Source organism: Sciurus vulgaris (assembly GCF_902686455.1).
Source record: "Sciurus vulgaris genome assembly, chromosome: 9".
Lineage (NCBI taxonomy): Eukaryota > Metazoa > Chordata > Mammalia > Rodentia > Sciuridae > Sciurus > Sciurus vulgaris.
This window is the reverse complement of record NC_136469.1, coordinates 88,898,418-88,914,703: the sequence shown is the minus strand read 5'-3', so window position 1 is coordinate 88,914,703 and position 16,286 is coordinate 88,898,418. Positions and strand designations below refer to the sequence as shown.

Sequence of the window (16,286 nt, the reverse complement as noted above, 5' to 3'; positions counted from 1 at the left end):
TTAAAATTAGCATACTACAGTAATGCAGCCACATCAATGTTTATAGCAGCTCAATTCACAATAGCTAGATTGTGGAACCAACCTAGATACCCTTCAGTTGATGAATGGATAAAGAAACTGTGGTATATATACACAATGGAATATTATTCATCCATAAAGAAAAATAATATTATGACATTTGCAGGCAAATGGATGGAATTGGAGAATATCATGCTAAGTGAAATAAGCCATTCCCAAAAAACCAAAGGCTGGATGTTTTTCCTGATAAGTGGGCGATGATACATAATGGGGGTGGGGTGGTAGGGTGAGAGAAGAATGGAGGAACTTTAGATTACATAGAGGGAAATGAGAGGGAGGAGGGTATGAAAATTGGAGGAATGAGACAGACATGATTACCCTATGTACATGTGTGATTACATGAATGGTATGAATCTACATCATGCACAACCATAGAAATGAAATGATGTATCCCATATTGTATACAATGAATCAAAATGCAGTCTGTAAAAATAAAAAAAAAAATAAATTAAAAAATAAAATTTTTCCCAAAGTGATTAGATAGTTACATCTCCTCCACCAAAGTATAATAACACTTGGACTTGCATATTCACCAACCCTTAGTATTATCAGATTTCTTAATATTGATTAAATCAGTGACTAAGAAACATTATCTCTTTGAGGGTTTCATCTGCAACATATAGACTAATAATAAGCATTGAGCAATCTTTCATATTTTGTTTGCTATTTAGGTATACTCTTATAATTACAATCTTCCTCAAAGTCCTTGCTTGACTCAATTTTCTGTCTTCATCGTAGCATATACTCTTACCACTTATTCATCAACATGTGGTTACCATCTTGTGCTTTGCAATATTATAAATATAGAAGACTCTAAATAAATTTAAGACAAGTCCTCAAGAACTCTCCATTTAATTCAAGAGAAATGTCCAGGAAATGATGAAGAAGCCATATAGAATAGTATTAAATTTAATGCTAAAATGAGTAATAGAAACAAACAAAAAATACAGTTTTAACTAGTTAAACTAGATATTTCTCCAACCTTTTCTCCCACTGCTTCCCTCACCTCATTTTGTCCCGGTGACCAGAAGGATAATGTCACTCCATATCTAGAATCTTGATCTACCTGGATGTCCTATGTGCATTCTTAATTAATTTCTTTTTACTCTTCAAAACCCAGTTCAAGGGTGGTCTTCTTGATTAAGCCATCCCTGCCTTTCTGTCCCCAACCAAATTAATCATTTTCTTCACACTTGTGCTTACTCCTATTGCTACAGTTCCCATGGATGTTATTACTGTTAGCCTTTGTATTTCCCTTCCTAGACCACCTTCCCTGTTTCTAGAGTACCTGACAGTAATCAAAGTTGATTGTGTACATGAACTGCATAGTTTGAGGAAAGCTTTGGAAAATGCTTTATCTTCTCAATTTCCTATTAATAGACACTGTACTGGGGGGGCGGGGATCCAAACCTCAGATAGGATTCCATGTGAAATACTCTCATGACACAGATTCATTATTGATTTGCTTTCAGAAACTGTTGAACAGACACCACCTGCCTCTATGAAGGCCAGGGCCTTGGAAACTTAGGGTAGCACTTAGCTGTTGTCTCTGCAAAAGAAACAGTGGATCCCTTGTCTTTTGCTTAAGTCATTGTATTTTTTTTCCTCATTTGAATTAAAGCAAACTATTCAATATTTCTAGAAGGCAGTATGGCTATGTTTATTTCAAATCAAAATGTACATATCTTTTATTATAATATTGTAGGAATAATGCCTACAGAAATAATCCCACAGGTGCAAAAAAATGTTGTCTGAGAATGTTCATTATAACACTTTTATAATTGCAAAATATAATGGAAATGGATTAAGTGTTCATCAAAAGGAAAATGTTATGTAATATAATGTAATGATTAAATGAAATTAATCTGTGTATTGATATATAAGCTTGTTAACTATTTCTTAAGTAAACAAAATAAAGTTACAGAACAATATACAAGATAGACTTCATATTTTAAGTGTACAGAGAGACCTATATTTTGGTTTTTGATTTATATATTCATTCTTACATGATAAAACGAATAGCTTTGGGAAATAGTTTGGGAAAGAGATGGTGGTAAAGAAGGATTTTAATTATTTGTCTGCACTTTTTTTAATTACATAAGGACGTCTCCCTGAAATACCCTCTAGTCATATAGTAGACATTGGGTAATATAATGTCTGTAACTAATAACCCATTTAATGAAATGTTGGGAAATGAAAGAAACCAAATGATTCCACAGACAGCTAAATCCTGATTGGTCTCTCAAGTTGCCAATCTCCTGGAACTGAGTTTAAATTCCTTCTACAAACTCAAGTCATCAAAGGATAAAATTTTTCACCAGAGTAAACTGGAGAAGTGATTTGGATTTCCACTATTTCACCTTACATTTTTGCCTGGTGAACACAAAGGTAATGTTAATTGACCATGATTCAAGTAGAACATTCTTTTTTTAAAGCATAATCTTCTCTCAAAAGAAAAAAAATAGATTGGAGGAGTAACACTATTTTGTTCTTATAGGTAGCAATTCGAAACATGAAGACTACGATTCTACTGTTTTGTCTTCTAGGATCAACTCAGTCATTACCAGTAAGTGCAATATGTTTACTTTTATGTGCCCACCAGTCTCAGAATCATCTCTAGTTGCAGACCTTTCTCTCTTCCTTCTCTATATCAAAGTTGCTCTATTTTGTGACCCACTTTTTTTTACTTTACTGTTTTTATTTTCCAAGGCAAAAGATGATAAACTAATAAGGTATTCATGCATATTTCAATATATTTTCATTTAAAAAATCATGTATCTATCATTTAAGAAGTTATTATCTGGGCAAAACAATAGGGTAGAATTGAGGGACAGGGAATGCCTTCACTTTTATCTATCCAAGGTTGATAATTATTTTATGTTACAAACAAAATTAAGATCTTCCTGACAACTAGTTATTTACTCATGACTAAAACAATTAACTACATTTTCTGATTTCTCTAAAAAGGCTACCAAGTTATATAATACCAAAAGTATATAATAGAATTGTCAACATTTCTATTATAATGTTGCATTACAAACTATGTTCATGTATAACGGACTTTTGAAAGAAAGGACTAGTACTCCACAGTTATTCCAGTTGTTCTGCATTATTTTGCAGACATAGATGTGGGTGGTTGGGTCTCTAAGTGGAGTTTTCCTTGAAATAGCAGAATAAAAGAAAGTATTCTCAGGTGAGGCTCAACTGCACTTGACACGTCCATAGTCATCTATACAATCAACATTTATTGAAAACTCTCTATAGATCAGTCATTGTGCTACTTGCTTAATACACAATGGTGAGAAAGAAAGAAAAGAAAGACATAATCCCTCATGGTGTTCACAAGGACTGCAGATAGCAATGAAGTAATTGTATAAAGGAAATATTAAATTTTAAATAATTGTGAAGGAAATGAACAGGGTAAGCTTGTGGAAAGATGGAACAAACATGATGGACAAACCTCCCTCTTACTTCATTCCATTATACATTTATATGTTCTTGAAAAAAGTTGTCTGTGCAAATTTAATCTCCAAAACAAGGTAAAATAGGAAGTTAATTTTTTTGTAAAATGGATATCTAACTTCACTAAATAAGTTTACTAAAAGCATCTTCAAAATAAAGTCTTTAAAATAAAGTTTAAATTACCATAAAATTCATAAAAATTTAAGATGAATAAAACTTTGCAGGAGCACAGCTCCCATACAAAATAGACTCAAGAATAGCGTACAGGCTAATGAAGACTGCTGTTGACTAATAATGTAAGATCAGCTAGATAGTTAATGGGTAGGAGATAGGGAGGTGACACTGAAATGTCTATTGGGTATAGAAACAATACTTATCAAATGAAAAATCATGAGCTATGGACAGGGTGTATCCTATTTTATGAAAATGTATTGCATTATAAAGGCGCACAAAATGAACCCATTGGCAAATACATAGTCTTACAATAGCCTAGTGATGATTTTCAGTAGAGCAAAAGTTCAAAGGTAAGTGACACATGACAATACTACAAGTAGAAAGAGAAGAAAGAGGAAGAATCAAAATCATAGGAAGTGGATGCCCTAGAAGAAACCAAGATTTAATTCTTTCAACAACTATTTGTCGAGTACCTACTGTATGCCAAATACTGATTTATCTGTTTGGGGTGTATCATTGAATAAAACACAGCATTTCTAACCTTGTGACATTTACATTTTAGCAAGGAAACAGATGGTGAATATCTTAATCACTAGATTACATTCCTATTAAAAGGTGGCCCTGTGGAAAAACCAGGAAGCAGAGTGGGATGAAGCAGGCCTACGGGGCACTGCACACTGGCAATGGAACAGGTTGTGTATTCAAGACAGTGGTCAGGGTAGGGTAGGCCTCCACAAGAAAGAGCATTCCAGTAAAGACTTGAAGCAAGTGAGGGAGTAAGTTCCGGAGGAAGAGCATTCCAGCTGGAGAGAAGAGGTGGAGGTGAGATCCTGGACAGGGGTGGGCTGCACCTACCCCAGAAACACCAAAGAGCCTATCTGGCCAGAGCAGAGTGAGCAAGAGGAAATGAGTTGGGAGAGAAGGTCAGAGAGGCACTAGGGCACCCAGAACATGAGGACCTTATAGCCCTTGTAAGGTGTCTGGTTTTTATTCTGAGTGAAATTGGCAGTTATCACAGGCATTGGACAGAGGAAGACAAGATTCAACAATTGTTTTCAAAGGATCACTCCAGTTGCTGACTTGATAGATTGTAGCAGATGAAAAAATGTGTTTGCAGAATGTACACCTTCATAATCTTAATGCTGAAAAGAACATCCAAGGACAGGTAGTGCCAATTGTTCCTCTTACAATTAAGAGGAAAAGTCCAAAGTGAAATCAAGAGTTAGTGGCTGCTCCAGGGTAAACCAAAGAAGGCTCTGCAGAGCTAGGGGGCCATTCTCCCTGCCCACTGGTCACAAGGAGGACAAAGGCAGTCTGAAGTCAGCCTGAGGGGAAAGACTATTGTTTTGGGAGACTGTAAGCACTATCGGGATCCTGATACTGGTTCTGCCACTCACCATGTCACCTTGGGCTTCTCTCATCTATAAAATAAAACCATGCAACTAGATTATATGAGTAGTAAGGATATTTTCACCCATAAAAGTCCATAATTCTTAATACACTAGGAAAATAACCTGGCCTGGGGGAAAACAAATTTTCATTACAGGATTAACATGGTAGGCACAAGGCAAAAGTGGGAAGCTTCATGAAAATACAGTAGAATTTATGGCAATTTAACTCAAGCACTGAGAAAAAGCAAAGATGCACAGAACTAAGGTGCAACATATATATTCCATATCCAACAAAGGATGAAAGCAGTTACACAAAAGATATGAGAGTCAGAAACAACCTCACCCTTTCCTTTTCTCCTTTCAAATATCCCAACCTTTTTTTTTTTTTTTTTTTTTTTTTTGGTTGTTCTTGCTGCTGCTACTGCTATTATTTTTTGATTTTGGTTTGGTTTTTGTATTTTTGCAGTACTGGCAATTGAACCCAGGGCCTTGCCTTGTGAGGCTAAGCATGCTGTACCACTGAGTGAACAGCCCAGATCTCCCCACCCTCTTTGATGTGGCATTTTTCCACCTCTGCCATACACAAAATGTTACAGGAATTAAAACTGTTCCAAAATACATGAAGCTTAAAGACAGACATTTTTGTCTGGGACAAATCTCTACCTTGCAGACATAAATGGATATAAAACCTCAAACACATTTCTGACTTATCAAATGTTTGTATTCACAGAAGCAGTTTAATTTGGGACTTGCTGCAACAAAACCAGCTCCAGATCAGGCAACACAACTAAACCAACAGCAGTCAAATCAGGTAACAGTCCTACAATAGGGAAGATTTATAAACCAGCAAAGGAAGCATGTTAAGACTAGTGGATTTCAAATCAAGATTTATATGGTCTTATAAGTGAACAAAAGAGAGGCTTTTACTTTGGGAGAGAACAATAAAAAGAACCAAGTCACTTTTTTTAAATTTGTGAATAAAGAAAGTAAAGTGCCCTCATTCTTTTTCCTTTTGTCTGAATAGTTGGTTTAGCAACTAAATCTAGTATACTTTGAAAAGCAATTACAACACCTATTTACAAAGCGTGGTCACATATGCCCTTGGGATACTCTGACATCCTATGTGGTGTTTACAAGGATGGCAGAGATTAGGAGGTGATCTATAAAAGTAACAGCATATTTCTTCATGGTCTTCTTAAGTTTTACTCTTATTGATGAGCTGACTGATGTGCTGCTATAAAATCTGTTTCTTCAAAGCATATTTAAATACTTTTGAAAGCTGCATGATCTCTTGGTTACTGTGTTCCCTAGTCCTCCAACTTTTCTGCCACTCTAAAGGGCTCTGCCTTACCTATATATAGACTTTGTGAAATAGTTCAGTCAGATAATACTGGAATCAAAAGTTTTCTCTTTAGTCAATAGACATTACAAAACACTCTAGTTAGCAATCTTTTTCCTGAAGCTTATACAATTTCAAGACCCTCTTTAAGAAAAACAATACAAAATTCAATACGTAAAATGAGGTACTGATGTGAATATTTATAAAGAAGAAATAGAATAAATCAGCTGATGAACACCATAAACTTGAACATAGGACACCTCCCAGGACCAGAAGACAATGAGGACTAGTGAGGACAATGAGAGAGGCCCTGAACCTTTGCCTTCTTTTACTTTGTTGGTAATCCACCTCTGATAGGAGTATAGTTTACTTGAGGATATCTACCATTAACAGAGTAGTAGAAACAAATAATCTCTTGTCTAATACACCAATTTCAATGCCCTCTAGGTCTTCTCTTCCTTAAGTCTAATACCATTAACACAGTTGCTCACACTGGGGTCAGATCTGCAACTGGTAAGTACACTTTTATATCATTACTCAATAATTGTTCAATAAATATAATACCTGATGTTCGGCATGAAGGAGAGACAAGAACATTTGGAAATGTTCCTCCATAAGTGACATACACATACTCACTGTAGATAAATTGGAAGAGAGGAGTAAGAGGAAAAGCAAAGCATTGGATACAATCAATACATCCTGAAAAAGTTTTCTTATTAGGAGTCTCCAAAGGAATTTATGTAACTCAGGTCTTAGTTCTCCAATTTCTCTCTAACCTCTTCTGCAAGATTCTCTCCCCATTCCTCCACCGTAGGATGCCCCCATAGAATAGCTAGACACCCACATAAACACTATGTTCACCATTATTACTCCAACAAGAGAAAACTAAAAAGGATAGAAAGATCTTGAGTCCTCTCATAGAATATCTGTAGATTGTAATCTATTCAAAAAAGAAAAATATTTCCTGATTAATGTGGATTCTTTCCAGTGTCCAGATTTAAATAAAGTATTAATTCATGTTCCAGACAAAATATTTTATTCCAAACCTCTTAATTTTCATTGGGATAACAATGAAGGAATTAATCTCTTCAGAAAAAAAAATTCTAAGAGCAATTACTTTGTAATTAGATGGGGAAAGGAAGGAAAACATCACCTAAGTAATTCTCAAAGAGATGGAGTTAAATGCCAAAGAAAAATTTAATATGGAAAAAAGTTAAAAATAGACCTTATAGGTGCACTGACAGACTAAACAAGGCTTTGAATTTTATTCCTGTGTCTAATTACACACACAATAGAATACTACACATTTACATAGCAAATCCTCCTTTTAAATATATATTTACATTTAGTATATAATACATATTAGTTTCCCAAATGTTCAAACTGAAAGAAACACAATAAAAATCTTCTTCATTGCTCCATAGTTTAATTCTGCTATAGGAATGGCACCTGGTACCCAAACACTGCCATTGACCTTGGGGGCATTGAATGGACAACAGCAACTGCAATCACAAGTAAGTTCAAAAACTGGACTTGAGTTTAACATGAGAGAACATTTTCTCTTGGATGAAAGCTTACGGAATTCAAAGAACTTTTCAAGCTTCTTGAAAAATTGAACAGAGATAATTTGCAAATGTTATGTTCTACTAAACATAGAATAGTATGTGGTAATTTGGTTCTTGTTGAAAACATACCCCCAAAACTGAGCATGCGCCCAATAACCTCCCTAGAACACATTGTTAATGGGTAACAAAAAGCCATGAAGAATTGGGAAATATTGAAGAGTGAAGAATATAAGGACAAATTGAGAGGACCAGGATTGTTTCTAGCTTATTCTGTTTTCTATTGAAGACTTTCTAGATGACCAAGATCTTCCCAAAGAAAAACTAAGAGATGGGTAAAGTTTTATCTCCAGTAAATTTAATCTTTTGGTGCTCTTTTTTTTTTTTTTTTTTTTTTTTTTTTTCATGCCACCTCAAAAGTCTCCTAGGACTTTCTAGTTACTATATTCTCACCTCCCACCATCATTTTCTATCAGAAACAAATTCTGGGAAACCCGCTCACACTAAGATAAAAATGTACTTAAAATATCACCCTCTTTAGAAGCATTTGCATTTAACATTATACAAAGACAAAATTCTAACTTCTTGAAACCTCTGAACAACTTAATGAGCTCCAGGAAAAAATATATAACAATTGTCTTGTGTCTAGACTGTTGTTTTTGGACAATTTATGCTTCCCAGCAAGTGACTCAGTCCCACAATCCCCACTGGATAGTTTAATTTTCTGTGGAAATATTTATTGTTTATTATGTAAGTAATATGTTAATTATAAAAAATTGAAAAATACATCCTAGCAAAAATAAGTAATAAAATTCATCCAAAATCAAATGCTATATAGGATATGTCCTTCCAATTCTTATTTAACATGTATATGTACTTTTTTAAAAGAAAATATATTCTTGTTCTATCTAATGTTCTGTAACCTGATCTACTAATACATGTTGAATAATTTTCATGCCTTGAAATATTTACTTATAACTTTATTTTTAATGACTGCTTCATATGCCATTGTATACCAAATTCCATACTGTGAAAACATAGAGGTTTTTCCAAACTTTTTGCTTCTGTGAACAATGCTACAGAGAACTTTCTTGTAACTAGGTCTATGACACATCAAAGAGTGTTTTCTTTGGACCAATTCTTAGGAACAGAATTTATGAGTCTGAAGACACATAAAATATCTTGGTAAAAAAGTTCACCCTCTGAAAAAGACTCAAGAGACACACAAATAAAATGTGAATCTTTTTAATACATGATCCTGGTATAATCCATGTTCTGACTACCCAAGTTCAGCCTCAGTTGTTACCTTGCTCTAACCTTGAAGACAGACTTAGGACAACTTACTCCCCAGAGAGTACATACCCACTTCAGTCAAGGCATTAGTGGGCTGTGTAAAAGTTACGAAATTTTCAGTATAGAGTTTGCCATTGCGCACTCCCCTGCATGCAGGAATGGAAATTGATCCCCATTCTCTCTTTTTTTTTTTCCTCAGTTCACACTTTTAAATAATGACTTTTACTTTTTTATCCTCCATTGTATTCAGTGTTTCTTTATCTTCATTGTTTTTTTTATTTTAGTTGAATACATTTATGGGACACATTGTAATAAATTGATACATCTATGCAGTGTGATGATCAAATGAGGGCTATCTCCCTTATTATTATATAAGATAACAATAGTAATCATAGCTGTAATTTCTTGAGCAGATTTAATGTGCCAAACACTTTATATAAACTCCACAAAGTACTTTGGAGGTTTAAAAACAATTCTGACCTGGGAACTCTTGATTTGGTTACTGATCTATTTGGCTAACCAGAGAAAACTGTCACCTCATTAAAGCATTGAATCAGTAATGTTTACTCTTTGTCACCATCCTTGGAGTCCCATAATTTCAAGGCTTGGCCCTGACTAATATCAAATATTGCAAGGAAATGGGAGACAGTATACAGTGGTTAAGAGAGTACATTCATTAATAGAAAGGGCTCAGAACTCAGACTCCTTATGTGTGACACTTACCAATATCCTGACAGGATTCTTTAATTTCTCTGACTGCTACAACAAGGGTCCCCATACCTGATCTCCTGGGTAGCTCCAGTCTCTCCAATCCTTCCTTACTTTCTCTGCCACAAAGCCTAAAACTGTTGGCAGCTCCAATTATCAAAGAAAGGCCAACCTGATCAAGAGTACACTCTAGAACCCTTTGGGGGACATTTATTTGAACCATAGCATCATCCAGTGTACTTCTGCCTTCTAAATGTATTGCTTTAGATGTATTCCCAAACAATTTTGTTCTGATCTTATTTTTACACTTTGCATGAGTTCCAATTCTCATCTAGCTCTTAAGATTCTGTATCTATGATGATACTTGGTAACAAGTATTGGTTAAACAAATATATCTTTTTAAGGAAATCTCAAGATTTACACCATCTGCCAGAACTTATTTTTAAATAAACATTTTTAGTGAATCGTTCCATTTTTTTTTTTTCAGCTGTTACCAATTATTGTAGCACAACTTGGAGCCCAGGTAAAATTATTTTAGTATGATTTTGATTTTAAATCACCTTGGTATGAAATATGTAATTCTTTTCCAATTCACCAGTCACCAAGTTTCTAATTTACTTTTTACTGTATGGCCACTAATAATAAGAGCTAACATTTACTGAGCAATTACATGCCAACACTGTTCTGAAAAGTACTTTGCATGTATTATTTCATTTAATATTTAAAACAACCTCTTAGCCAAGCACAAGATCATACACCTCTATTTCCAGTGACTTGGGAGACTGAAGCAGGAAAATCCCAAGTTCCAGACCAGCCTGGCTGAGGAAGACATTGTCTCAAAATAAAAAATTAAAAGGGCTGGGGATGTTGTGCAGTGGTAGAGCTCCCCTGGGTTCAACTCCCACCCCCAAAACAAAAACCTATCCCCCAAAATAAAAATAAAACAACCTCTTGTAAGCATTATTTTTATGTCCAATTTAAAGATGAGTAAGTAGAAATAGTAACAATTACTAAGTTGTAGTTGCACTGATAATAGCTGATATATCAGCTGGGGTAACTAGTCAATTCTTTAAACCAAACTCTTAAAAAACAAATAAGTTAATGGGATTAATCTTATCATTTGTGACTTAGGGGGATTTATTTTTTTATCTCAAATTTAATTTTTTAATTCTCTGTACTTAAATTTTTTCACTTTCTTTCTTATCTTCCTTTTTACTTTCATGAAAATAATTCTTGATTACTGGTAAAATTACCAAGAGCCAATAGCAATATCAGAATCAGGTGACAGCTTTTTACTTTTAAAAACAGAGTCAAATATAAAATTCCTAGCAACACTTAATCCATATGTAGGATCATATCCCAAGAAAATAACTTGAAATATAGCAAAAGTTTATGTACAATATATTCATCAGAATACTATTTGTCATAGAGAAAAGTACTGGACATACCTTAAATTTAAGACCCCCTACAAAAAAAAACAAAAGGTTAAACTGTGCAACATAAGAGCAAATACCATGTGCCATTTAGAATTACATGTATTAAAATTTGTTAATAATGCAGTTAAGTGATATTATGGAATGCTGAAAGAAAAGACAAGACAGAAAACTGTATAAATTACATAATCTCTATTCTATAAAAAGAAAATATGTAAGACATCTGGAAAAATATCTTAAACTCTGAACAGTGAGAGTATTTTTTTCTCTAATGTTTTCTGTAACTTCCAAGTTTCCTCCAATGTGTATCTATTACTTATGAAAAATATGTAATTTTTAAAATTCAGATGACCTCACATTATTCAAATAATAAATCTTAGCAATCCCATATCATATGCTCATGTCAGTTTTATGATACAGATCACAAAGATAGTTTAATATATTGTTGAAAACAAAAAATATCTCTGTGATACTTAAAAGTATTTTGAGTTTTTAAGTTATATATATATTGCCTTGAGTATATTAAATTTTGTCTAATATCTTTTGTTTAAATTTTTGTTTTTAGGGTACTATCCTAAGCTCAGAGGAATTGGTAAAAAAATTTTTTTTTTTGTTTAAATCACTATCATTTCAAATTCTTTTGACTTCTACCACAATGTTTTCTATTCTCTCATATACTCTTTGGACCACAAACCCTAAATCTGACGTATAGTAAACTGAGCATTTTTATACATCTTTGAATTATTCTTTCTCGAGGTGAGGATTTTGTCATCTTGCAGCTACTTTTCCATTATGATCATTTAGCACTGGTCTCCCACACGTTGCTATTGGACTCAGTTCTAATTCAGAGACCCATTACACATTTTTAACTCTATATTGTTTGAGATCTTTAATTACAAACTATTGAAATGAATGCAGATGTAGAATAATGTACATATTGATATTTATTTGTTGTATTCTATACTTCCGTGAGAAGAAATTATTTTCTAGCATCTGATAGTGATAAACTTTTTCCTATACACACGAATAACAGGAGGCCTAGACATAAATGGTGTTCTTAATAACACAAATACACACTAATATCCGTAAGTCATATTTTTTTAAATGGCTTAAATTAATATGATATCTAAACATGACAACAGATGTAAGAAAGTTAGGCAATATCTGAGAACACAGTTTTTAAATAGTTTTTCTATTATGAAAAAGATAGAGATTTACTGTTTTTTCCATAAATGATAATCAAGTAATGTGATTAGTGTCTTATTTTCCAGCACTGATACATTAACATCCACATCTACCAGCTATTGGACCTTCTACATGGCAAGCACTTAAGTGGATCTCTTACATACATGGCCTTTTAACTCTCACCAAACTACAAAGTCATGACCTTGGGCACAGCTGTACAAATAAAAGAAACTGAAGCTCAGAGAGCTTAAGTAATTTCAGTCTAAAAGACAACAAAAGAAGAAAAAAGACTAGGTACAAATCCAAAGCCACTTTTCTATCTAGTATTCTAGTGGTTTTCAAACATTTTTGGTTCAATTCATAGTTACAAACTTGTGTTTTTATGCCACTCAAAACACACGCACCCATGCACACAAAATTCCCCTTAGTCTATGGAATGTACCATGGTAACTTATAGTCTATTCCATTTTATTTTTTTAAAGATGGCCACCGCCTACTTTTCTTATTTCGAAACTGTGGTTGTCATAATTCTCAATTTAAAAGCTTTTCTAGTGCACTCGACTCCTGTCTCATCTGCTATAAGTCTAATTCTGATTTCAGTAGCTATTAAATCTAAGACAGTGTTTCCCAAACTTCAATCTTGGCCCACCAACTCCAATGACTTTGAGAATCAGTTTAAGATGAAGATAGCTGAGTCCTGCCAGAGACTCACTCAATCAGAAGCTCTTTAACGGTGGAAAACTTCAAGAGAGGAGTTTCTTCAGTAACCTCAAAAAACACACTAGCAGCTAAATTTCCAAGACAAATATTTCTGATTGAATATTCTAATGCCTCTGAAAAATACATTGAAAGAAACTTAAAAGGATGAAGATGATGTCTGGTGAACCTACCTGAATTGATTTTTCCATTTCTTTTTAGTTTCCTAAATTACTTAAAAAAAAAAAAAAAAAAAAAAACTTATATTGGCAAAAGAAAGGTTATTTTTTAGGTCAATAACAGAGTTATAACCCACTAGTACTGTATGAATTTTCTTCCTTAGTATTACCTCCAGATCCACCTGATAATAACAAAGCATGTGTTTTTTTCCTCTTCCCATGACTGGTTTGATCCTGGTTTCCCTTTCTGAGGAAAATAGAGCACAAAGAATCCCAATAATGAAACCAGCATCAGGCTTGGCTCTCTTCAGAGGGATGCCAAATCTTTGTTTTTTTCTCTGACTTTGCCTGTCCTTCCTACCCCCAACTTGCTGCCCTCCAAAGAGAAAGGCTGCTTGACCAGTCATAAAATATGTTCCTTTGACTTTGTTTTCTGTTTCTTTTCCTCATTCTAGCCACTGGCCCCACAAATCTTCACAGGCCTTCTCATCCATCCCTTGTTTCCTGGAGGCATCCAGCCCACCAATCAGGCAGGAGCTAATCCAGACGCCCAGGATGGGGTCCTTCCTGCAGGACAAACGGGAGTAAATCCTGCCAACCAGGGAACCCCTGCAGGCCACCTTCCAACTCCTAGTGCCACAGACGATGATGAGTTCGGAGTGACTACCCCTGCAGGCATCAGAAGGGGCACACAAACTACTGAGGAAACCACCACGGAATCACCAAACAGTAAGTTCTCCCATTTTGGAAAATGTCCTCAGCCATGAAAGTCATTTACAGAATGGGAGGCAAGTTCTTTGTCTTTTTTGACAAATGCAGATTTTGTTTTGTTTTGTTGGTACCAGAAATTGAACCCAGGGGTGCTTAACCACTGAGCCACATCCCCATCCCTTTTTTTAAATTTTTTATTTTGAGCTAGGGTCTTGCAGGGCTGGAGATACGGCTCAGTTGGTAAAGTGCTTGCCTTGCAAGCACAAGACCCTGGGTTCAATCCCCAGCATTGCAAAAAAGAGAGACAGAGAGAGACAGAGAGAGAGAGAGAGAGAGAGAGAGAGAGAGACAGAGAGAGTCTTGCCATGTTGCTTAGAGCCCCATTAAATTGCTGAGGTTGACTTTGAACTTGTGATCATCCTGCCTCAGCCTCCCTAGCTGCTGGATGAATACAGATCTTAATAAAATCTGCAAACCTTCTTTAGTCACTCACAACTGGTTCAGGCAATGTGACAGAATATTTTTACTGGGTCACCAACACTATGGTATTAACTCTAAAATAAGGCATGTAATATTATACATGCTATACTGATATACTATATTTCCCATGTTAGGTTAGAGTCATAAATATTTGGAAGAAGACTGTACTCCTTCTTTTCTTGCCTTCCCCCAAACCCCTTCACACACACAGACACACACACAGAAGCCCATACCACACACTTTAGTTCATAATGATTGCTTTACAACTCACTGGTGGGAATGAGACTCAGAACTTCCTAATGCACTATTGTAAGCAGCCACTGGTAATAGACCAGAGTTAGTGCAGTAGATAAATCTAGCTGCATTCCCCTCAGATAAGAGTTGGGAAATGTTGCAAAAATAAGTTTTTCTAGCACCAACTAGCAAAGAAGTGTTTAATATGTGGAGATATCCAGAGTACCAAATATCCTCAGATAACCTAAGAGTGACTTGATACTGACACTCAAATTTCTGGAAGAGAAATTTGATCTCAAATAAAAATGTCTAAATTCCATATGCTTTCATCTACATTTAAGAAGTATTTTGTTTTCTTCCAGGAATTCATTAAGCTGTTTCAAAGTTTTTCAACTGAGCATCCTCAAATTTGGTGAAATATGTGAATCTTTTTCATCGATCATATTATGGAATAGATTGAGACACAGAGGAGGGTCTCTGAAGAAATTCTCAGTTTACCTGAAAACTTCCTTGACATTTCAGAAAATATGTTAAATACAGAGAATACATTCCTTCTGAAAAAGATTAAATGGATTTATTTGTCTTTGAAATATTACCTTATAACACTTCAAATCTGGATGATATATCCATTAAAATATATTTCAAAAACTTATTCTTTTCTTCTTTGACGACAGAAGATTGTTGGATGCCTTCAAAAGCTGTACTACCTCAGGACACTTATGTGACATTCTATGGGACTTTCTTTGGAGTAGGCAGCACTTCTGTCACAAGAGAGGACACTCAACAATGTAAGGACAAATTCTAGTCTCCTCACAACTACCTCAGGATTCACTCTCATAAAAGAGACACAAATTTAATTTTCAATATTGTTAAAGCTAGTGATCATGGCATTTAATGTCTACTTTTGATATATCTGAGTGGGAAATGGCATTGACAAAAGTAATCACTAAAACAGACCAATGTGATACTCTTGCTTTATCCACCTAATAGGTAGATCTGCTTTAAATATAACCCAGACCATTGCAGGTCATCCAGATTGGAAGGGAATGAGTGAGGTCAATAAACTATAGCAGAGCCCCCGAAATGGAAGAGATTGGATCAGGTTAATTACATTTCTCACTACATGTATTTGGCCCCATCAGTATGGAACAACTTAAATATATACCCATGAAAGTTTTTCAGGTAGTTAAAGTTTTACTGATGTTAAAGATATATTATCCATGGGGTTTCAGACTTGTAGAATCTGAATAATGTATATATGAATTACCAAGTTTTTCATGGCCAAATGAGAGTAAATTACGATTCAGTCTTCTGCAAATATTTTGCCATTAATGCTACTACTTAAAAGTGTCATGGAAAAC

At 34.7% G+C, this 16,286-nt stretch overlaps 1 protein-coding gene across 1 annotated transcript; it reads left to right on the top strand.

The window, feature by feature from the left end:
* Positions 1–2,590: 2,590 nt before the first annotated feature.
* Positions 2,591–15,730, top strand: AMTN (amelotin; the record flags this gene model as incomplete). The annotated part of the gene is made up of 8 exons (XM_079153123.1): positions 2,591–2,644; positions 5,836–5,916; positions 6,892–6,957; positions 7,869–7,958; positions 10,495–10,530; positions 12,006–12,032; positions 13,956–14,229; positions 15,600–15,730. 8 exons carry the CDS (start codon positions 2,591–2,593, stop codon positions 15,728–15,730), a joined length of 759 nt encoding a protein of 252 aa, XP_079009249.1.
* Between the last annotated feature and the right edge of the window lie 556 nt (positions 15,731–16,286).